Below are 24993 nucleotides of genomic sequence, written 5' to 3'. Positions count from 1 at the left end.
TAGTCGTAGCTCAAACCGGTTGATTCCGATACATAGATATGGTTAATTCGCACGAAAAGGCGAAAACCGAGAATGGAGTATGATTTGGACCCAACAAGTTCAAAGACTTGTTTTATATGGGTTTATAGTTCATACTCTGGATTTTGGGGTTCAAATAATATAATTTGACCCATATCGGCTATTGCACGAAAACTAGTTCCATGAGCCGTACCGTGTGCGCAAATAGGCGAAACGGTTAACCATAAGTGTCCTACGCTTATTTCCTAAGTCAATATGCCTTAAAAGTATTTTGGTATCAGTAGGATACCTTCCGTAATGCCCGTAACGAGTTTAAGTTTATATTATGCCCCGTAGGGGCTTTTCGGTCATTTTAAAGACTTTAAAAGGGCTTTTCGAGTTCTACAGGAAATCTGAGTTTCCCGAACAGCTTATAAAGCTTAAAATACTTTATTTATTATTTAAAATCAGTGGCAACTGGAATCGGGTCAAAAGACCTTGTAGAACTCCCGTTTTGGCCAAAAAGGGCATATTCGGTATTTACCGAACCGTAGCCATAACCGCAGGTTATGAGCAAGGTAAAAATTATTAAAAATCTTTAAAATTCCCAAAATATTATTTTACCACAGTGGGTAAAAGTTTTGGTGACGAAAACTTGGGTTAGATGGGCGTTATGCTAATTGCGCCGTTAATTAGAAAACTTTCTTAAAAGTGCGCTTTTTAGCATAACTCTCATTCTAGACCTCGGATTGACGTGAAACTTTAAGGACATGTTTATAATTTAATAAGCAAGGTTTTGGTCCGTTCACGTGTCCGAAAAACTCGTTTTAATTTTAAAAGGCCGTTACGGTCAACTTTTAGGCGAATGACGGAATTGCGCAAAAGACTCGGATAACTCATGAACCGACCACAGAGGCTTATACCAACATGTGACCTGGTCCTAAGAGAGTCCTAAGGTATATTTATACCTCACTAAAACGGGTCAGAACTGAAGTCAAAGCAAAAGTCAAACTTTTGCGACATTCGGCTCCGAACCGGTTCAATATAGCTAATGGTCGATTCAAACGAGCGCAAACAGGTTTATATACTTATTATCATGTTTTATGATTGTCAAAACAGGTTCCATGACATATACATTACAGATTATGCATAAATCGCTAAAATAGCTTTCTGTTGACTTTTTAACCGCACGTTTGACTCGACATTTGACATAGTTAGAGTGGTGATCAGGGGGAACCATTTTAGAGGTTTATTACCCACATAAATACCAACTCATAACCACTTTTGATTCGTCATAAGACTGAACCATTTCTGATTTATTGTAAAGTCAAACCGTAGTTACGATGGTTTGGTTCTTAGCCATTTACTAAGGAAATGTGAAACCACAAAGGTTGAATTACTTACAGAAGCTTAAGAGAAGACTTAAGAACACAGAGGAATGCTTTAGAGCTCTTGGAATGATCAGATGAGTGAGTTTTGAGTGTGGTGAACTTATGTTCACAACCTTGCTATTTATAGCCAATGTTAAGGTCCAAGATCATCACAACTCAGCCTATACTGATCATGGATGATGGGCATATGTCCCCTAAGGTGTATGGGTCAAATGTAGGGTGCCCATGCCTCATTTATTGGCTCATGATCGTTCAAATGCTCCAAAGGCCAAGTAGTTACAACAATTCTGCATCTGGGCGTCTAATGCGGCCCGCATGGAGGTTCCATGCGTTTACAATGCGGACCGCCTGGGATTTAAAGATCAGACGTATAGTTGAGGAGGCTCGCGGCCCGCCTCAACTTAACCCAATATGCAACGCGGGCCGCGTGGGGTTAAGATTTCAGAAATTTTAAATCTTTTGTCATGATTACAGAATCTGGTAATTAATAACGAAATCTTTCGTAATGATTTACCTGACCTTTCGGTTTTGAAGGGGTAACTTTGCGGTTTGGCCCTCGGTTATTTACCGATAGGGGCCTCGTGTTATTTACCCGCATTATTAAGTCCCCGGTTTATTTATTAATTATATTGGAAAGCCTTAACTTTCACTGTTGACGCTTTTAACCCTTCTTCTATGAATTCGATCGTAACTTTCTCGTTTCATATCGAAACTTCGCGAAATTCATATATATTATTTTAGTGAGGGTATAATACCGTTACAAAGTCTTTGGAACGTTAAAGGGTCACTCAGAGGTATTATTAAACATGTTGACACAGTTAACCCCTGTAGTTTGTAATCTCTCACTTTCTTCCGCGTTTTGTTTTTGTACGATCTATAATTTATTCGTTTGAAGGTTTAAGCATTATTTAGGGAAACTATACAGTATATTTACCCTTGTTGACATTTATAACCCTCGAATTTATATACTTTCAAGGTTTGTCAAAATTAGTCCTTTATTTATTATAGATGCCACGTGTAAACAAATGACACGTGTTAACACATCATTGGACACAAAAATTCGAGGTGTTACACTCCGTACGTGCAACAAAGTGGATACAGGGCTGAGAATGCACCTGTTGATGAACCATATTACCCGAAGCAACAATCGTATCCGGGTTACGGGGGATACCGGGGTGAAGGTGGATACAGTGGACACGATAGATAAGGGGGTGAAGGTGGATACAGTGGATACGATAGATACGTGGGTGAAGGTGGATACAGTGGATACGATAGATACGGGGGTGAAGGTGAATACAGTGGATATGATAGATACGGGGTGAATGTGGATACAATGGATACGATAGATATGGGGGTGAAGGTGGATACAAAGAATATGGTGGATATGGTTATGAGCCCCGTAACACACCACTCTACCCCGGGCAATCCGTTTCAAATAAATGAGGTATCACATTAAAATAATAATTATTATTATTGTTGTTATTATTGTTAAAAATATTATAATTATTATTATTATTATTATTATTACTAGGTTAGAACCCCGTGTATAACACGGGTTGAATAAATGTAATTTTATATACCAAATAATAAAAAATCATATCTTTAAAAATCTCTTTTATTTCACGGGTTGAATAAATGCAATTTTATATACCAAATAATAAAACAATATATATTTAGAAAATCTCGTTTATTACATTTTTTGAATAAATTTATTTATATATTAAATAATAAAAAAAGTTATATCTTTAAGAATTCTGTGTATTGTACGGGTTGAATAAATTTAATTTTAAATATTAGATAATGAAAAAAGTTACATTTTTAAGAACCTCATGTGTTATACGGGTTGAGCACATGTAATTTTATATACCAAACAATAAAAAGTTATATCTTTATAAACATGGGGTATTATATGGATTGAATAAATCTAATTTTATATATTACATAATAAAAAAGTTATATTTTTAAAACCCCGTGTATTACACGAGTTGCATAAATGTAATTTTGTATAGTAAAAAATAGAGTAAATTGTCATTTTAGTTCCTGAGGTTTTGGTCCAAATTGTCATTTTAGTCCAAATAGTTTTTTTTCTCTTCTGGGTCCCTGACTTTTCCATTTTCTTGCAATTTTGATCACATTGTCTAACTTAGTCTAAAAATCTGGTTATAACCAGGGGTATTTTTGGCATAACTGTTGTGTAGTGATAACAAGGGGTAGTTTACAACATAATTTATAAACCTCATAATAATTTAATGCCAAAAATACCCCTGATTATAACCTGGTTTTTAGACTAAGTTAGGCAATGTGATCAAAATGGAAAGAAAAAGGAAAAGTCAGAGACCTAGAGGAGAAAAAAACTATTTGAACTAAAATGACTACTTGGACAAAAATTCAGGGAATAAAATGACAATTTACTCTAAAAAAATAAAAATGATGTATCTTTACAAAATCTCATTTATTACACGGGTTGAATGAATATAATAAAAAATTTATATCTTTAAAAAAACTAACGGTTATACTCGATATACGATTGATGGGGTGATTACGGTGATGGTTCTTATAAATGTCACATAAACATAGTGATTACCGTATTTGAGTTGAGAATTGAACACAAAAATAAAAATATAGAACCAATACCCTTAACTACTTTAATTTAATAAAATAAATAAATAATTTACATTAATTTCAAGATAAATAATTTTGAAATCTGATGAATATTTTAAAATATTATATTAAATTTAATTGTATAATTATCTTTTAATTGATATTAATTATCTATAAAAACAGATAGCTTCAATGAATGATATGTGTTTTTTCATTGGTTTGTTTTTTCATTGATTCCTTTTAGAGTAAACTTCCGTTTTGCTCTCTGTGGTTTGGTCACTTTAACGGTTTTGCCCCAAACCTTTAAAAATAGCCATTTTACTCCCTGATGTTTTGGTTTTGTTGACAGTTTGCTCCCTGCGGGGAGCAAAATGGAAAAACAAACAATTTGGATGGAGTTAGAGGCGGGGAGCAAACTGGCAAAAAAAACCGAAACATCAGGAAGTAAAATGGCTATTTTTAAAGGTTTGGAACAAAACCGTTAAAGTGACCAAACCACAGGAAGCAAAACAAAAGTTTACTCTTTCTTTTATTATATAGATATAGATATAGATTAATTCAATTTTGTATGATATTTGTTATTTAGTTAATTTATAATATGCATTTGATTGATCCAAATTATATTTAATATATTTCAACACTGAGTGTGTAAAGTTTTAATTTGGAATGTTTATAGGAAAAAAAATAAGATAACCATTGGCAATATCTAAATATTACCACTTTCAAATGATTTTTCATGTTCAATATAATCATTTTTAAACTGTTATCATATATTAATTTAATCATGACTAATTAATAAAAATAATTTAATTGATTGAATCGACTTTGAAATAAACGATCAATCTGATCAATATAATCATTTTAAATTGTTCTCACTTCTCTACAATTCAAAATCTTGAATATGGAAACGATTTTATATTTAATGTAGACTTTTTTTAACCGTAAGTACGTAAAAATAGAGTTTATAGCCTTTTGGATCCTACTTGTAGAATGGTGGCTTGCAGTTTGTTGGATTCTTTAATTATTCGTATGAATTATTATTAGATTTGATTAAATATTATTGATAATAAAAATTTGTATTAGATTAGATTTTAGATTTGATTAAATATTATTAATAATAAGAATTTGTATTAATTTAGATTAAATATTATTATTAGTATTAGTATTATTAATAATTTTAGTCAATTAAATGAGAGAATGACAAGTGTCCCAAAACAGGTTTCTTTTATTATATAGTATAGATTATTATTATTATTATTATTATTATTATTATTATTATTATTGCTGTTGCTGTTGCTGTTGCTGTTGTTAAAAACACTATAATTATAATTGTTGTTATTATTATTATTATTATTATTATTATTATTATTATTATTTTTGTTGTTGTTGTTATTGTTATTATTATTATTATTATTGTTAAAAATATTATAATCATTATTATTATTATTATTGTTATTATTATTATTATTGTTAAAAATATTATAATTATAATAATTATTGTTATTATTACTATTGTTAAAAATATTATAATTATAATTATTATTATTATTGTTAAAAATATTATAATTATAATTGTTATTATTATTATTATTATTATTATTGTTGTTATTATTATTATTGTTGTTAAAAATATTATAGAGTTAACTGCCAAAATCGCCCCTGAGGTTTGAGCACATTTGCCATTTTCGTCCAAAATGACACTTTTGTACCATTTTGCCCCCCACGTTTGTAACTTTTTGCCATTTTCATCCAAACAACTAACTTAGTTTATTTTTTCTGTTAAGTTGAATGATATTTGGATGAAAATGGCAACTATAAACCACAGGGACGAAAATGGCAAATGTGCTCAAACTCTTTTTAATTTCTTTTATTTAGTTAATGTTGTCACATATATAATAAAAAAGAATATACGTACAATTTTTATATGAAAAAAAAATAATAGTTTTCTCACATATTTTTTATAAATTTTCATCCAACCACTAACTAAGTTAATTTTTTTCTAGTAAGGCGAATGATGTTTTAAATTTTATAAATTAATACAGAAATTAATTTCCAATTGTTTATATAGATCAATTTTATAAAAATAAACCTACTTAAACCTCTAATTTTTATAAAACTAAAATGCTTGTGACCTTATAGAAAAATGTCAAATAAACAAATATTATCATATATACCAAGTTTTTAATTCATCTTCTACTCTTTTAAATTCGCTCCTAACGAAAAACAAAAGCCAGTGCCCCCATCAAACAACGTACCGTTACCAAACCTTAAAATTACCAACCAAATAGTAAGTATAATGCCATCTAATATTTTGTGATAAACACTTTTCATGACGAGCTATTTTCTTGTTAAACTCTCAAAAACAGAATCGAAATATTCATGTTACTTAGAGAAAGAAAACAAAGTTTTATTAAACAAAAGACAACATATAATAACCTTGATACAAAAAATTAATTTATAAAATTTAAAACATCTTTCGTCTTAATAGAAAAAAATTAACTTAGTGGATGGATGAAAATTTATAAAAACAATATGTGACAAAACTATTATTTTTTTCGTATAAAAATTGCATGTAAATTCTTTTTTATTATATATGTGACAAAATTAACTAAATAAAAGAAATTAAAAAGAGTTTGAGCATATTTGCCATTTTCGTCCCTGTGGTTTATATTTGTCATTTTCATCCAAATATCCTTAAACTTAACAGGAAAAATAAACTGAGTTAGTGGTTTGGATGAAAATGGCAAAAAGTTACAAACGTGGAGGGCAAAATGGTACAAAAGTGTCATTTTGGATGAAAATGGCAAATGTGCCCAAACCTCAGGGGTGATTTTGGCAATTAACTCAATATTATAATTATAATTATAATTACAATTGTTGTTGTTGTTGTTGTTGTAACTTTTTTTTAGCGTTTCATGTCTCTACCTGATTTGAAGAATTGGGTACAAGAAACGGGAAAGGAGTATGGTTACGTAATTGTTACCCGCCGATCGAAAAATATTGGCGGTACTACTGGGATGGTATGGCTTGTGTGCGACCGTAGTGGTGAGCACCGTAGTAAAGCAACAATTAGGAAAGCTGGTAGCAAAAAAATCAGTTACCCATTTTCATTACTCACCATCCGGGACGTGACGAATGACACGTGGGAGTTAAAAGTGGACAACGCGAACCATAACCACGAACCTACGACGAGTCTGTTGGACCACACTTTTGTGCGAAGATTTACTGAAGCCGAGTACAAGCTAGTGGAGCAGCTAACTGCTTAAAACATGGAGCCACGTATCATATTTCAAACCCTAAGAAAGCAGTTCCCCGACAGCCTGCATGTTCAGAAAGACGTGCAAAATGCGGTACAAAAAATTAGAGCGACACTGATGGACGAAAAGACTCCTATGCAGGCACTGGAAAGCGTGCTGCATGACAACCGATTCATTTACGACACCCGACAGGAACCTAAAACAGATGTCGTGACAGAGATTTTCTTTCTTCATCCTTATTCAATCACTATGTGGCGTGCATTCCCGCACGTGATGTTGATCAACGCGACCTACAAAACAAACATGTACAACATGCCATTTGTCCAGGTTGTGGGTTTGACGTCGACCAACAAGTCTTTTTGTATCGCACATGCCATTATTTGTAAAGAACGAAGGGGTGACTACTTGTGGGTGCTTGAGCGGATCAAGTCAATGTTGCATGAATGTATGATGCCACGTGTGATAGTCACTGATAGAGAGCTTGCCCTAATTAACGCGTGTGCTAAAGTATTCCCGAATGCAACCAGGCTTCTATGCCACTTTCACATCGAACAAAATATAGTTAGACATTGCAAGCAAGGGTTCAATAAAGAAGATTGGGGGAAATTTATGTCGTACTGGCAGAGAGTATGCGAATCTGCTTCAGAGCCCATGTACAAGTACAACTTGGAGAAAATGTATAACCGACTCGTGGTTGCCAACCGAGAAAGTAAGTGTTCCTTCAACAAACGATTCACCCAATCTATTATATTTTACACACGCTTTTACATTTCATTATTTTATTTTTGCAGGTGTCTTTGATTACGTCTACGAAAACTGGCTCAAAGACTATAAAGAAATGTTTGTTTATGCGTGGACCGATAAGTCTTGCAACTTTGGTCAGCGCACCACCAACAGAGTTGAGAGCCAGCACGCAAATTTAAAAAGATACGTTACGCGTGGGAGTTCATTGGAGCGAATAGCATGATGCGTCATTGATATAGTTGAAACTCAGTACGATGAAATACAAAAAAGTTTCACCGAGAGCATCGAAAAAACGATGAACCACCACAGACACCCACTGTTGGACAACCTACGTGGAAAGGTTTCCCATGAAGCACTTGATTTGTGGCAAAAGAGCTAATGAGGAAGCTGGAGGTGTTGCGGAAACTTAACGCATCATGTGGTTGCCATATGTGGCTTAGCTGTGGATTGCCGTGTGCTTGTAGGCTGGAAAACTACAAACGTACAGGTAAAAAATATTAAAACCACAAACCTTTTGTTATTTTGTACGATTTAGCTGTTTCTCACACCGTATTAAATTAACTGTGCAGGGCGTATGATACAACTCGACGACATAGATGTATTCTGGCGTAAGCTTGACTTGCTCCCGTGTAAACTGGTAGACGAGGAAGTCGATATTGTAGCAGAGCTCAATAATGTGCGGCAACATTTAGAGGCGCAGTCCCCCGTTCAGCAAAAGAGTATGCTTTCAAAGATAAAAGCGGTCTTCACCCCGAAATCGTCAACCAAGAAACCACCGATCGTCCAACAAAATACTCGCGGTCGGCCTACATCAAAGAAAGTACAAGAAAGGCTAGATGAAGTTGCGAGGTTAGACAAAGCTGCGAGATACAGCTCCTATGGCGAGGACAGCAACGTATATACCGCTTCCCCCAAACATAGGTACGATTTACCCCGACACAGCTCATACGTACCGTCAGAGGGCTCTCGTGGAACTGGTTCAGTTGTAAAGTCTGAAAAACCTAAAATGAAACGAAACAGTTCAACGAGTTCTAAAAAGAAGGAGACACGGGATGATCAGGGTTTTCCATTAATGAAGGGGGACGAGCACTTTTTAAGCATTAAGAGGTTTAAGAATCAAATTCCATCAGAGTTTCACTCTTACATATCGCGTATACAAGATGTGACCCCATACGGTCATTGTGGGTACAGGTCTGTGGCTGTCGGGTTAGGTTTTACGGAACACGTATGGCCCCGTATTCAAAGTGATTTACTACTGGAGATTGACCATAACAAGCCGCGTTGGAAGCATGTATTCGAAACGTATGAAGAAGGAGACTTTAAACGAATACGTAACAGCATCGAATGGCATTCAGTGAAAGGGTGCGATCCAAGTCACTGGATGGAAATCCCCCACGTAGGGCTTCTCGTAGCGCAAATGTATAATATTGTCCTCCACGTGCTAAGCATCGAAGGGAGCTCTACCATCTTCCCATTAACGGATGCCCCACTAGATCCACGACCTCAAGCGATAACGCTCGTACATGTTTACGGGGGACACTTCATACATGCTAAGTTGGAAGGAGACTACCCCATGCCTTTAGCGGCCCCATTGTGGTCGACACATCGATCAATAGCTGCGAAACGGTGGGAAGAAATGTATAGACCGCGGTTACAGCAATACTACGAGTTAATCAATCCTAAATCAGACTCAGACAAAGACAGAGAACCGAGTATAAATGTTATCGAAGATTAAGCGGAAACTTTATTTTTGTAAATTGTAGAAATTTTTTAATTTATAAAGTTTGTATCATTAAGCGGAAACGAGTTTTTAATTTTTATAATTCATAATTTTTGTATTATTTTTAGCTATTCTAAATTATATTTGTATTATTTATTAAATAATATTGTTTTCTATAAATAAACAAAGGAAAACACAAAAAAAATATAAAAAATGGAGCTTTATATACGCTGCGTAGGGATCCCTACGCAGCGTATGAGAAGAAAATGACAAAACAGCCCCCGTGTTTGGCTTCGTATAGCCTCAACACAAGGGTAAAAAGGTAAAATGACAAAACAAATACGCAACGTATTGATCCATACGCAGCTGAAGGGGTATGGTCCCAGATCTCGCGTCAGCATCGACCGCGAGTGACCATTACCCTTATCAAAACCCCCACTAGCTAACAACCTACCTGTGTCCGTGCGGGAACGCGCAGACACAGCGGTTGAATCCAATCTGCCCAATGATGGAGGAGGACTTACCTGGAATATGAGAACGGTATAGTGATGCCGCACGACACCGCATCTGGTGTATGAAAACGGAAGTATTCACAGCGATGCGGCCCAGCACCGCATCCAGTGAACACTTCTATCAATACAAGGGAGCTGGATAACAGCAACAGTCATCACCACGACGATGCGGCTCGGCACCGCATCTCGCGTATTTCTTGATCAAAGAGTGAGACGCGGGAACATCTACAGTTACCGCAAACAGCGATGCGGCCCGCACCGCATCCTGTGCGCTCAGCAAGTGGGACTGACACCACAGAGCAAGTAGCACCAATGGCAGCCGCCTGTCAGGTCTACGTAAGCGACAGACTGACTTGGCGTCACCTCCACAGCCGACATGCCTGACACACCTGCAAAGGTGCAGCATGCCGTCAGTCTATCCATCCACCTCCTCCTTCACTCCTCGGCTATAAATACCAACCCCAAACCAGGTTTGAGGTATCTCTTCACAACTCTCTCACTACTACTACTATCATACTTTGCTTCCCAAGCAGACTACTGATTCTCACGCCGGAGAGTGGTAACAAGGAGCACCCCCCACCCCATCCTCCTTGTTACGAGTCACGGTTTGTTTCCTTTTGCAGGAGATCAACCGGCAGGCGAACCAGCCAGCGATCCTAGAGAGGAAGGGATTAACCCTTCTTGACGAGACCAGTGTGTTAACCCTGCCCGGTTAACCATTGTTTCATCATTGGCGCCCACCGCTACTCTTAAGCACTTTTTTGTACCATCCCTCTCCCTCTCAACAGATCATGTCTGATCGTCCGAATAACACTATTGGGGATAACCTAAACCCCACCAACTCAGGGACTGCGAGGATCACTCCTCCAATCCCAAATCCTAACCACACTGGCACATCAATGCAAAGGGGTCCATCCCTAACGTTCGGACACGACCTACCACAGTACGCATCTGTGATCCCTCCGGACATGAACCCTCACACCTGGTATGACCAGCAGGCAGCCCTGCTGGCCGCAACATACAACCGAGCTTGCGCTGAAGCACAAGTACAAGCCGGGCCTACCCCGGCACCACATACACCTGCGGTCCGTATTTTACAATATGACGGCAGGGCACCCTCACGTCCAGCCACCAGAAGCAGGCGTGAAGACCGCGGATCCTCTTACTGTGAGGTCCGCACAATAAATGAGGACGATTCCTCATATGGGTCCCGCACCAGAGGCCCAATACAAAGCCGCCTGGGCCCCTAAGGCGATAACAGGCGGCAATCCACAGTCCACCGCGGTTCCAGCATCCAAAGCCGGCTGGGACCGCAGCCCTAACACGAAGGATATAACGGTACCGACCCGGACGACCATACATATTGCGGGGATTCTCATGCCACTAGCAGCAGACCGGGAGGATGCAACTATTCTCCTCCCACTCACCCCCCCAACACATACCCCCGCGCTGCAAAGTGCCCCGAGAACCAACCCTACAGGCCAAGAGCCGCGACCGAAAACTCTAAATTCGCCCCAAGAATCGCACGCGCCCATGTCACCACCACAAAATTCCCATTCAACATTGGGAAATACAATGGTTCGTCCGACCCGGACGATCACATGAACATTTTCATGGGCGCAGGGTGCAACGGCAGGTGGGACGAGCCCACCTGGTGTCATTTTTTCCCCCAGACCCTGACGGGTCTGGCCAGGGCTTGGTTCGATTCTTTGCCACTAGGATCACTGGCCTCATTTGAGGACTTACATGCAAAGTTCCTCGCACATTTCAGCCAGCAGCGACGTCATGAACGTGATTCAACGGACGTCATGAATATCTGGCGCAGGGACGACGAATCTCTCAAAGCATTCGTCGTCCGATACAATAAAGAATGCCTGGAGATAGGCGACGTAGCTGACCAAATGGCACGTAACCACTTCATCAAAGCCGTCAGAGATGAACAGATGGTTATGACTATCTCCGGCAAAGACGGCTTGCCGAAGAAATGGGAGGATGTCATGACTGCGGTCAAGACATACGCCCAGACTCAGCGGTCCCTTAAACCGCACCTCGCAAAGGCACAGCCCCAAGCGGAAGGCCAAACCTCCCGCTACGAGCCCAAGCGCAACAATAAGTGCAACCGGGATACAGGGAATCGCGACAGCGATTCCAAACCTTATTTCCCACGTACCAACCAGTTTGACGCAAGGGCAACAATTAACGCCCAACGGGATAACCGGGCGTCAAAGAAAGAATCTCGGGACCGCAACTGGACCGAGATCACTAGGTCGCCAAGCGAAGTCCTTCTTACGGACGCGCAGTACCTGCGACCGGCCCAACCAATGAAGTCCAAGAAAAATCAAGATCTCACTCTCTATTGCGAGTATCACAAGGACTCGGGCCACACAACAAATAACTGCATCAGTCTCCGACTGGAGATTGAGCGAGCTCTAAAGGAGGGGAAACTGCAGCACTTGTTGCCCGGTGGGAAAAAAGCCACCAAACGCATCACCCCCCATGGCGAGGGCACCTCCTCAGGGAAGAGGACCATGTATGTGGCCTCAACCCATATGATCAACGGAGGCAAAGGAAGGCCGCGCAAGGCGGTGAGAAGACCGGACAATGACTGGAAAGACGAGCAAGTCGTCTTCCCAAAAGTCCGAGGCGGTCCGCGCGACAGGCGCGCCGTCGTTATCACCGGCCAACTGGCTCATTACTGCACCGAGCGATTATTCATCGACCCGGGCAGTACTTCTGATATCATATACGAGCAGTGCATCAACCAGTTCGATCAGGAAGACAAAGATCGGCTGCAAGCAGTGGATTACCCGTTGGCCGGGTTCGCGGGGGAAACTGTCACAACCCCCGGCCCGGTTTTACCCGTTTCAGGAGCCGCGGGACAGAAATCCCGTGATATTTATTTAATTGAGTTTAGCAGCGGAATTTTAACGTCAGGATCGTTTTAAAGCTAAAAACTTTTCCCGATTATTTTATTTCACAATTCGGGATAAAACCCCGATAATTTACAATAATAAGATTTTTCTGATAATCTTTATTTCAAAACATATTTCTTTATTTTATATTGAGCCACTATCTTAAGCTTGAAATGCTTCCCAGCACTTTTCCTGAATTACAGTAGATCACCTGAAACATGTTTGAAAAAGGTTTTGTCAGCGGGGAAATACTGAGTGAATCATTCTATTTACTAAAACGACACTTTTGTTATAATTCACAGTATTAAGAGTTTTTACATATGTTTATTATCAACCAACTTTCAAGAATAGGTATTTGTCACACGACCAGCTCTGTGACTGTGGTCATATCACCATTGGCTGTCCCAATGAGTGACGTATATAACTTATTTTTAGGCTCGCCCACCTAATGTGATTAAAACAATAGTAATGTGCACAATACCCCACATACCGGCTGTAATTTGGTGATTACATAAACTTAATCACTGTAATTATAACTCTGAAAAAATGATTTGGAGTATTGTAAAACATATTTGATAAAAAGAGAATGACTCACATTGCAGATTTAGTATGGATAGAATATGATTTAGCCTTGTTAACCTAATTTCAACAATAATGCACACAAAACAGGGTTAGTGATCAATACAGCAGTTACGATAACTCACGAGATCAAATTCTCACAATGAACGACAAAGTGCAATACTTAAACATTCATCGATTTAACGACGAACGACAAAGTATAACCCAATGTGGGCGGCACTTAAATATTCTTTGGATATATTGATCTCGGAAAATGAATCGTAATAGCGATCGAGTAATTACCCTGTTCCGTGGCAACGATTCGAATACAGTGTGTGTTTAATTATGATGTACTGAGCTAATTCGACGTGCACAGAGTGTATCAACGTCGTTTTCATTCCAAAATTCGAGTCCCAATGTCGGCTATTTATAGCCAGAAAATAGTCATGCTCACGGTCCGTATGACTTAACCCTTACGGTCCGTAAGGAAACCGGTAGGCTTACGGTCTGTAAAGGGTGCAGTCTATTTACCTAGCCTAGCTGGTTTCGGGACTAGCTTGGGTGACTCAACATTTTTCTTAAACGAATTTTAGACAGCAAATTGAATAGATAAATATCAATTAGGGTTTATCCCCCCTGAGTTTTAGGGGCCCTGATCCTAATTCCGATTGTTCTGAAAATTTTAGGTTTAATGCGGAATTACTTGGGTGTCTCAATTAGGGTTTCCTTATCGACTAATTATCATTCTAATTTATTAATTTTAATGAGAGTTGTTACATCCTCCCCACCTTAAGAAAAATCTCGTCCTTGAGATTCATTGAAACAGCTGAGGGTATTTCTGCTTCATTTCTGACTCCAGTTCCCAAGTGTATTCCGGTCCTCTCTTTGAATTCCATTTGACTTTCACCAATACCAGTCGCTTGTGTTTGAGAAACTTAACTTTTCGGTCTTCTATTTGTAAAGGTTTCTCTTTGAATTTCAGCTTTTCGTTTACCTCTACATCTTGAAGAGGTACTACCAGGGATTCGTCTGATAGACATTTCTTGAGATTGGATATATGAAATACATCATGTACTCCAGCTAGTTCTTCTGGTAGTTGTAAACGATAAGCAACTGGCCCTATTCGTTGGATCACTGGAAATGGTCCAACATATCTGGGACTCAGTTTTCCTTTCTTACCAAATCGTACTACTCCTTTCCAAGGAGATACCTTCAATAGTACTTTATCTCCTATCTGGAATTCAAGTGGCTTGCGACGATTGTCTGCATAGCTCTTCTGGCGATCTCTGGCTGTTTTCAATCTTTTCTTGATTTGAGTTATCTTGTCTGTGGTTTCTTGCACGATTTCTGGTCCTGATAATTGACTTTCTCCTATTTCTGCCCAACATACGGGAGTTCTGCACTTGCGTCCATACAGTGCTTCGATGCTTGAATGATAGCTATTATTATAGGAGAATTCGATTAATGGTAAATGGTTATCCCAATTACCACCAAAGTCAATTACACATGCTCGAAGCATGTCTTCTAGAGTTTGGATCGTCCTTTCACTTTGTCCGTCTGTCTGTGGATGATATGCAGTACTTAGATTCAGTCGAGTTCCCATTGATTCTTGGAAACTTGTCCAGAAGCGGGAAGTGAAACGACTATCTCTATCCGATACAATGGAGAGTGGAATTCCATGTAAGGATACTATTTCATCTACATACAACTTGGCTAACCTTTCCATACTAAAGGTTTCCTTTATTGGTAGAAAATAAGCGGATTTGGTTAGTCGGTCTACGATCACCCAAATGGCATTGTTACCTTTCCTGGTTTTGGGTAACTTAGTAACAAAGTCCATTGTTATGAGTTCCCATTTCCATACAGGCATTTCTAACTGTTGTAGTAGACCTGAGGGTTTCTGATGTTCGGCTTTAACTTGTGAACAAGTTAAACACGTAGATACGTATTCGGCTATATCCTTTTTCATTCCTATCCACCAAAAATTCTTTCTTAAATCTTGGTACATCTTATTGTTTCCTGGGTGTATGGTATATCTAGATTTATGAGCTTCCTCTAAAATCTTTGATCTTAAATTTCCTTGTTTAGGTACCCAAATTCTGCTTTTGTGGAATTTCCAAATTCCCTCATTTCCTTGTTCTAATTCTTTTAGGTAACCTTTCATTCCTTCGGCATCGTCCTTGATTGCCGTTTCCTGAATTTCCTTCAATTGTTCCATTAAATCTACTTGTAGATTTATTCTAAGAGCACGGACTCGCTTTTGCTTTTCATGGAACTTACGACTTAAGGCGTCTGCGACTACGTTTGCCTTTCCTTCGTGATATTGAATATCACAATCGTAATCACTCAGGATTTCCATCCATCTTCTTTGCCTCATGTTTAACTCTTTTTGCCCAAATATATACCTTAAACTCTTATGATCTGTATAAACAGTAAACTTACTTCCATACAGATAATGTCTCCATATCTTAAGGGCAAAAACTATAGCTCCTAATTCTAAATCATGAGTCGTATAGTTTTCCTCGTGCTTCTTCAATTGTCTGGAAGCATACGCAATTACCTTTTTGCGTTGCATCAACACACATCTGTATCCTAATTTTGAAGCATCACAATATACCTCAAAATCTTTTGTTCCTTCTGGTAAGGCTAAGATTGGAGCATTGGTCAATTTCTGCTTTAAGATTCTGAAGGCTTCTTCTTGTTTAGGTCCCCACTCAAATTTAGTGGCTTTACAGGTTAGTTTAGTTAATGGTATAGCTATCTTGGAAAAATCCTTAATAAACCGTCTATAATATCCAGCTAATCCTATAAAACTTCTAATTTCCATTGCAGTTTGCGGAACCTTCCAATTGGTAATTGCTTCTATCTTAGCAGGATCTACGTAAATACCTTCGTGATTCACCATGTGTCCTAAAAATTGCACTTCTTGTAGCCAAAATTCACATTTCGAGAATTTAGCGTACAACTTTTCTTTTCTTAACAAAGTTAAGAGTGCATGCAAGTGCTGACAATGTTCGATCTGACTTTTTGAATAAATAAGTATATCGTCTATGAAAACAATTACAAATTTATCCAAATATGGTTTACAGATTCTGTTCATCATGTCCATAAATGCTGCGGGTGCATTAGTTAATCCAAAGGGCATGACTGTAAACTCATAATGTCCATACCTAGTCCTAAATGCAGTTTTAGGTATGTCTTCTTCTTGAACCTTTAATTGATGATATCCGGAGCGCAAGTCTATCTTAGAAAAATATTTAGCGCCTTGTAATTGATCGAAAAGATCATCAATCCTAGGTAATGGGTATCGATTCTTAACTGTAACCTTATTCAACTCTCTATAATCGATACACATTCTCATCGATCCATCTTTCTTTTTCACAAACAACACCGGTGCACCCCAAGGGGATGAACTAGGTTGTATAAATCCTTTGCTTAGTAATTCATCTAATTGCTTTTTCAATTCTAACATTTCGGTAGGAGCTAATCGATAGGGTGCCTTGGCTATCGGTGTAGTTCCTGGAATTAGATGAATCCTAAATTCTACCTCTCTATTTGGTGGTAGTCCAGGTAAATCTTCTGGAAAAACATCTGGGTATTCTGAGACTACAGGAATTTCCTTAAGTTCTTTTCCTTTAGTACAAATTATTACTGAAATCATATATACTATTCCTTGTTTCCGTTCATAATTAGCAACTTTCATTACTGATATGAACTTTAGTGGCTTCCGAGGTTTATCTCCTGAATCTTAATTACTTCTCCAGTAGGTGTTTGAATTTCTATAGAGTTTCTATCACAAATGATTTGAGCATGGTTGGCTATTAACCAATCCATTCCTAACACAACATCAAACTCGGCTAATTTCATAGGTAATAGGTTTGCAGTAAATTTATGACTAAGAGTTCTATTACTACTTTTTGCAAAACCTGATGGATTTTGACTGAATTCCCATCTGCAGTTTCGACTGTAAAAATCTGCCTAACGGTAGTTAAAGGTAACTTAAGAGCTTGACAGAATGAAGTATTTATAAAACTTTGGTTTGCACCAGAGTCAAATAATACTTTTGCATAAATGTTGTGAACTAAAAACGTACCGGCTATCACATCCGGGATGAGTTCTGCTTCTTGAGTAGTTAGCTGGAATGCTCTGGCATTCTTCTTAGTAGCTCCTTCAGCTGCCTTGAGTTTGTTGTCTACTGGGTTAACTAACTTAGGACATTATGGTTTGATATGTCCGGCTTCCCCACAATTGTAACAAATTATGGATTTCTTTATGCAGTTTTCTTCCCGATGTCCTATTGTCTTGCAAAAATTGCAAAGTTTGTTACATTTTCCAAAATGTTTCTTTTTGCAAATTTTGCAAAATGGCACAGTTGAAGATTGTCCTGTTCCTCTCTTTTTGAAACTACTACTATTACCCACCCTAAATCCTTGGGTAATTTTCTGAGCTAATTCCTTCTTCCTATCTTCATCTCTTGTGCGTATCAGTTCATCAGTTAAGGTGTTAGCTAATTCTACTGCATCGTCAATAGTGCGAGGTCTCGCAGCCTTAACGATATTTCGAATTTCGCTAATTAATCCCCAAATATAGCGAGAAATGAGTACCGGTTCTGGTGAAGCCAGGTTAGGTACCACTCTAGCATATTCAAAGAATGTCGAAGTATAACCACGACAATCCACACCTATCATCCGATGAGTTAGGAACTTATTTGCCATTTGTTCCTTTTCATACTCAGGACAGAATTTTCTTTCTACCAGACTCTTGAATTCTTCCCAAGTCATAGCATAAGCCCTATTTCTTCCTTTAGCTTGTAACACAGTGTTCCACCATTCCAGTGCTCCTTCTTTAAACAGATTTGAGGCGTACATGACTTGATCATCTTTGACACACTTGCTTATTGCAATCACTGCTTCGGTTTTCTCTAACCAACGCAGCGATGCAGTTGCCCCTTCATTGCCTGCAAATTCAGTGGGTTTACAAGCAAGAAATTCTTTGAAAGTGCAACCAGGTGTTGCAACCTTTCGCTTTTTAGGGAGCGACGTGTGCTGGGTTTCATTATCATGATTAGCATGATTATTACCCCCGTTTATACTATTACTGAAGTTATCCTCAGTAGTACGTTTACTAGGAATAATATGTTGCGGTTCGATTGGATTTTTCACAGCGGCAACAAATGCTGGAATAGCATTAGCTATCCCTTGAGCAACAATATTTTCAATATCTTGTCTAGTCATATATTGATCTCCTGGATGTTGCTCCGATTGATTAACCTCATTTACTGGTTCATTACCACTATTTGCCATCTGATAATATATAATAATTTGTATTAGTATTTGATAAATAGTAATCATACATAAACAATCAGACAATTTATAGTCAAAACTATCGATTTCTCGATTCCATTTCATATCCGTTATAGTATGCATCACTACACACAGATATTTTACAAAGTTTTATTTGGAGTTATGTTACAGACTGATTTCACTATTTACTATACTATTACACAACTATAGTTTACCACCTTCCTATCCCTCACCATTTGTTGTTCTAAAAACGCATTTCCCTTTCATCATACTTCCAAGCAATCTGTCCCCCTATCTCTCTGATTCTATTCCCTGCATCCATCAACTCTTCACCGAAATGGCAAAGTTCAGCCATATTCTCAGTGCTCATTGGTGGATTAGGTAGGGGTTCTGGGTCGAATTGCGGAAGGAAGGAATAAGGGTCGTTGACAATATTTTGAAATTGCCAATCATTTGTCCACCATTCTTCCATTTCTACAGGTTGGGCGTGGACTATTGGTTCTGGGATTGCTGGTGCAAAATTCATAGGGAGTGGATTTTCACTAGGATAGGTAAAAACATTCGTATTGACAGGCTGAATAGTTTCACAGTTTGCCAATAGAAAATCTATTTTATCCTGAAAAGTTATTCCCTGGTTTTGGTTTTGATTGGAGCTCTCTCCGATTTCTATCTGTTTTGGCCTAGAACCTTGTCCTACTTCTATTTCTATTTCTAGAGAATATTCCTCAAATTGTATCTCCATTTGCCTAGAATATTTCTCGATTTCAGTTTCCATTTCCGGCTGTTTACCAGTTTCTTTTGCTATTTCTAAAGGATTGTTTATTTTAGGAAGTTTCGGGACTGGCTTTTTCCTACGGATACGATGTCCCCACACGTAATTCTTCTTTTTCTTTCGTTTTGGCTTTGTCAAAGGTGGAGCATGGAATTCTACAGGTTGGTCCACATCAGCAAAGTATCCAGTAAACTCTTGGGAAACTTCTATATTCACCGGGTAAAGATTGAGGTTCTGAAAAGCTTCAGATATCTCGCTCATGCTGTGTAGCATATATGCAAAATGCACAGAAATACTAAGTTAAAACTTTGGAACAAAGTTTAACAAATAAACATCGAAGTTTTATTGCACATTATTTGTACAAAATAACAGAAAAGAACACACTCAGATTTATTTATTTATTTACTGAGAAGTGTTATTACTAGACTTAGGGTATTTAAAGATTTGCATGTTCTGCTACAGTGGTTAGCATATACAAATTTGCCCATTTCTCGTCTAGCTTATCTTCCCAAGGTGATTTATTGATTAATTCCTGGGTTTCCTTTTTAATTCTCTTTTCCCGGATTTGCTCCTTACTTTTCTTAATAATCATACTCCTTTTTCTAGGAGAAAGCGGATTCTCATATTGTGCTTTTCGCACAAATATTCCTTCTTCAGGAATTGTAGGGAGCTTTGAAAATTTAGTTTTGGATGAACTTCCCTCTTCGTAGACTGACCTATCTAGTTTAAGATAGATATCTTGCAACTTTTGCTTACCCATACTGTAACTAACAAATAGTCAATTTAAAAACACATAATCACATAATAGTAATCAGGAAAAATTAAGTATCTATCAAATACTTAATTAGCTTAACTCAGTGGCTCTGATACCACCTTATTTCTGTCACGACCCCCGGCCCGGTTTTACCCGTTTCAGAAGCCGCGGGACAGAAATCCCGTGATATTTATTTAATTGAGTTTAGCAGCGGAATTTTAACGTCAGGATCGTTTTAAAGCTAAAAACTTTTCCCGATTATTTTATTTCACAATTCGGGATAAAACCCCGATAATTTACAATAATAAGATTTTTCTGATAATCTTTATTTCAAAACATATTTCTTTATTTTATATTGAGCCACTATCTTAAGCTTGAAATGCTTCCCAGCACTTTTCCTGAATTACAGTAGATCACCTGAAACATGTTTGAAAAAGGTTTTGTCAGTGGGGAAATACTGAGTGAATCATTCTATTTACTAAAACGACACTTTTGTTATAATTCACAGTATTAAGAGTTTTTACATATGTTTATTATCAACCAACTTTCAAGAACAGGTATTTGTCACACGACCAGCTCTGTGACTGTGGTCATATCACCATTGGTTGTCCCAATGAGTGACGTATATCACTTATTTTTAGGCTCGCCCACCTAATGTGATTAAAACAATAGTAATGTGCACAATACCCCACATACCGGCTGTAATTTGGTGATTACATAAACTTAATCACTGTAATTATAACTCTGAAAAAATGATTTGGAGTATTGTAAAACATATTTGATAAAAAGAGAATGACTCACATTGCAGATTTAGTATGGATAGAATATGATTTAGCCTTGTTAACCTAATTTCAACAATAATGCACACAAAACAGGGTTAGTGATCAATACAGCAGTTACGATAACTCACGAGATCAAATTCTCACAATGAACGACAAAGTGCAATACTTAAACATTCATCGATTTAACGACGAACGACAAAGTATAACCCAATGTGGGCGGCACTTAAACATTCTTTGGATATATTGATCTCGGAAAATGAATCCTAATAGCGATCGACTAATTACCCTGTTCCGTGGCAGCGATTCGAATACAGTGTGTGTTTAATTATGATGTACTGAGCTAATTCGACATGCACAGAGTGTATCAACGTCATTTTCATTCCAACATTCGAGTCCCAATGTCGGCTATTTATAGCCAGAAAATAGTCATGCTTACGGTCCGTATGACTTAACCCTTACGGTCCGTAAGGAAACCGGTAGGCTTACGGTCCGTAAGGACTTACCCTTACGGTCCGTAAAGGGTGCAGTCTATTTACCTAGCCTAGCTGGTTTCGGGACTAGCTTGGGTGACTCAACATTTTTCTTAAACGAATTTTAGACAGCAAATTGAATAGATAAATATCAATTAGGGTTTATCCCCCCTGAGTTTTAGGGGCCCTGATCCTAATTCCGATTGTTCTGAAAATTTTAGGTTTAATGCGGAATTACTTGGGTGTCTCAATTAGGGTTTCCTTATCGACTAATTATCATTCTAATTTATTAATTTTAATGAGAGTTGTTACAGAAACTGTCTTTCCCCTGGGCCAAATTATGTTTCCTGTGCGCCTCACCAGCGGAAGGCACACACGAACAGAAGAGGTAAACTTCATGGTTTTACCTCATACTTCCAAATATGACGTGCTCCTTGGGAGAGAATCCCAAGGTGATTTCAACATGATTACGTCCGTACCCCATTCTGCAATCAGTTTCCCAACCGAAACAGGGGTCGCGATAATCTACGCACGCAGGGAAGTTATGACGTCGGACGAACTGCGTCCGATCAAGATAGCAAGGCCGACCCCCAATAACCAACCAGAATGGGTCCTCAACGCAAGATACCCAGAACAAAAGGTCACGTTTGGCCACGCCTTATCCTCAACACCAGAGCGCACCTGAAGCAGCTTCTCTTCAGGAACCAAGATATTTTTGCGTGGGCACCCGCAGACATAACTGGGGTCCCACGCGACATCGCGCAACATTTCTTGAATACCTTGCCAGGTATCAAGCCAGTGATCCAAGGCCAACACCACCTTGGATCCGCAAAAAACCAGGCGATGCGTGAGCAGGTCGAAGAACTGCTCTCCGCAGGCATCCTACGGAAGTCAAGTACCAGACTTGGTTGTCCAACCCGGTCATGGTAGAAAAACCATCCGGGGGCTGGCGCATGTGCATCGATTATAAAGACCTCAATAAAGCCTGTCCCAAGGATTGTTATGCACTTCCGGAAATCGACGAAAAGGTCGATAACCTCGCACCATTTCGATGGAAGTGCTTCCACGATTGTTACAAAGGCTACCACCAGGTACAGATGGAAATCGAGGATGAAGACAAAACGACATTCCGCACCCCTACTGGAAATTACTGCTATACAAAAATGTCGTTTGGGTTGCGCAACGCGGGCGCAACCTATCAAAAAATGATGAACGACACTTTCCGCGGGCAAATCAGCAAAAGTGTCGAAATCTACATGGACGCCTTGGTCGCCATGAGCATGGAAGAGGATACCATGCTCACTGAGATCGAAAGAACATTCCAAACTCTGCGAAGCGTCAATATGAAGCTCAACCCAGGGAAATGCTCGTTTGGAATGGAAGAAGGCAAATTCCTTGGATTCATCGTAACCAAAGATGGATTCAAGGTAAACCCGGAAAAAGTTCAGGCGATCGAGCGCATGCCATCACCATCAACGATGAAAGAGATGCAACGACTAGCCAGCAGGCTAGCCGCACTAAACAGATTCTTAGCCAACCATGCAGCCAAGTCTTATCCTTTCATCAAAACCCTGCGGCACTGTCTAAAGAAAGAACAATTCCAATGGACCGCAGAGGCTGAGAATGCTTTCTGGGAAATGAAGGAATGTTTGATACAACTCCCAACTCTAAACGCACCACGCAAAGACGAACCACTTATATTATACCTATCCGCCGCAGACAATGCGGTGGGTGCGGTACTAATAGTGGAGCGGGAGGGAGTTCAAACACCCATCTACTACATCAGCAAGATACTCAACGACCCAGAAAAAAGATATTCAATAATGGAAAAGTTGGTACTAGCACTAGTACACGCATCAAGACGGTTGCGACGCTACTTCGCAAATCACGTCATCACGGTGTTATCCAACTACAGGATCGGACCGATCCTATCCAAACCTGACATCTCTGAGAGATTAGCAAAATGGGCAATCGAGCTGGGCGCACTCACGCTAAACTACAAGCCGCCCCCCGCAATCAAAGGCCAGGTCCTGGCAGATTTCGTCGCCGAGGTACCGGCAAATCGCATTCAAGAATGCAAGGAAGAACAAAACCCTGCATCACCACCACCTTCTTCAGAAATATGGGCACTTTTTACCGATGGTACGTCCAATGAAGAAGGTGCGGGCGCAGGTCTGCGACTCGTCAGCCCCGATGGCCAAGAGCTTACCTATGCGATCCGCCTTGATTTCAAAAGCACAAATAACGAGGCAGAGTATGAGGCTCTATTGGCAGGGCTACGTCTAGCAGTCAAGCTCGGCGTACAACATCTGGAAGCACACGTCGACTCCTTGTTAGTTACAGGACAGGTGCGCGATGACTATACCGCAAAAGGGGATATCATGATCCTCTACCTCGAGCAAGCCTTACAACTAAAATCAAAATTCACTTCCTTCAATATCCGTCATATCAACAGAAGTGAAAACAAATCCGCGGATGCACTGTCAAAACTCGCGTCCACCAGCTTCCAACACTTGGCAAAGTAGATACGCATTGAAATTCTGCAGAATCCCTCAGTACCCCTGCGCCAAGTGAACGTCATCCAGTACGGTACAACATCCTGGATGACACCAATCATTGCATACTTGCAATCAGGTGTGACTCCCGAAAGCAAGTCAGAGGCACGCAAGTTGCAATATAAAGCGTGCCATTATCAAATGGGAGACGGTATTCTATACCGCAAATCATACTTGGGCCCACTCCTACGCTGCGTCGACCCCCAAGATGCCACATACCTCATCCGAGAGATACACGAGGGAATGTGCGGCATACATGCAGGGCCACGCATGGTAGTGGCTAAAATCATGAATGCTGGGTATTACTGGCCCGGCATGCACCTGGATGCCGTCAAAGAATTGCGCAAGTGTATTAATTGCCAACGGCATGCCCCCAAGACCTTGCGCCCCAAGAACAACTTGATCCCAGTCACCACCGCATGGCCCTTTCAGAAATGGGCAATCGACGTGGTCGGACCATTCCCAAACGCACCAGGTGCGGTCAAATTTATCATAGTAGCTGTCGATTATTTCACAAAATGGGTAGAGGCAAAACCACTTGCCTCAACCACTGCTATGATAACGAGGAAATTCATTTGGGAACACATCATCTGTCGTTTCGGTCTACCAATGTGCATCGTTACCGATAACGGCACCAACTTTGCCGCCGGCGAATTTCAAAAATG

The 24993-nt window shown here is 39.2% G+C and overlaps 1 protein-coding gene across 1 annotated transcript; it reads left to right on the top strand.

Moving 5' to 3' along the window:
- Positions 1-8711: 8711 nt before the first annotated feature.
- Positions 8712-9725, top strand: LOC118484017. The gene has a single exon (XM_035979895.1). The coding sequence runs from the start codon at positions 8712-8714 to the stop codon at positions 9723-9725; it is 1014 nt and encodes a 337-aa protein (XP_035835788.1).
- Positions 9726-24993: the final 15268 nt, after the last annotated feature.

Source organism: Helianthus annuus, chromosome 11 (genome assembly GCF_002127325.2).
Source record: "Helianthus annuus cultivar XRQ/B chromosome 11, HanXRQr2.0-SUNRISE, whole genome shotgun sequence".
Classification (NCBI taxonomy): domain Eukaryota; kingdom Viridiplantae; phylum Streptophyta; class Magnoliopsida; order Asterales; family Asteraceae; genus Helianthus; species Helianthus annuus.
This window is presented reverse-complemented; position numbering and strand designations above follow the sequence as displayed.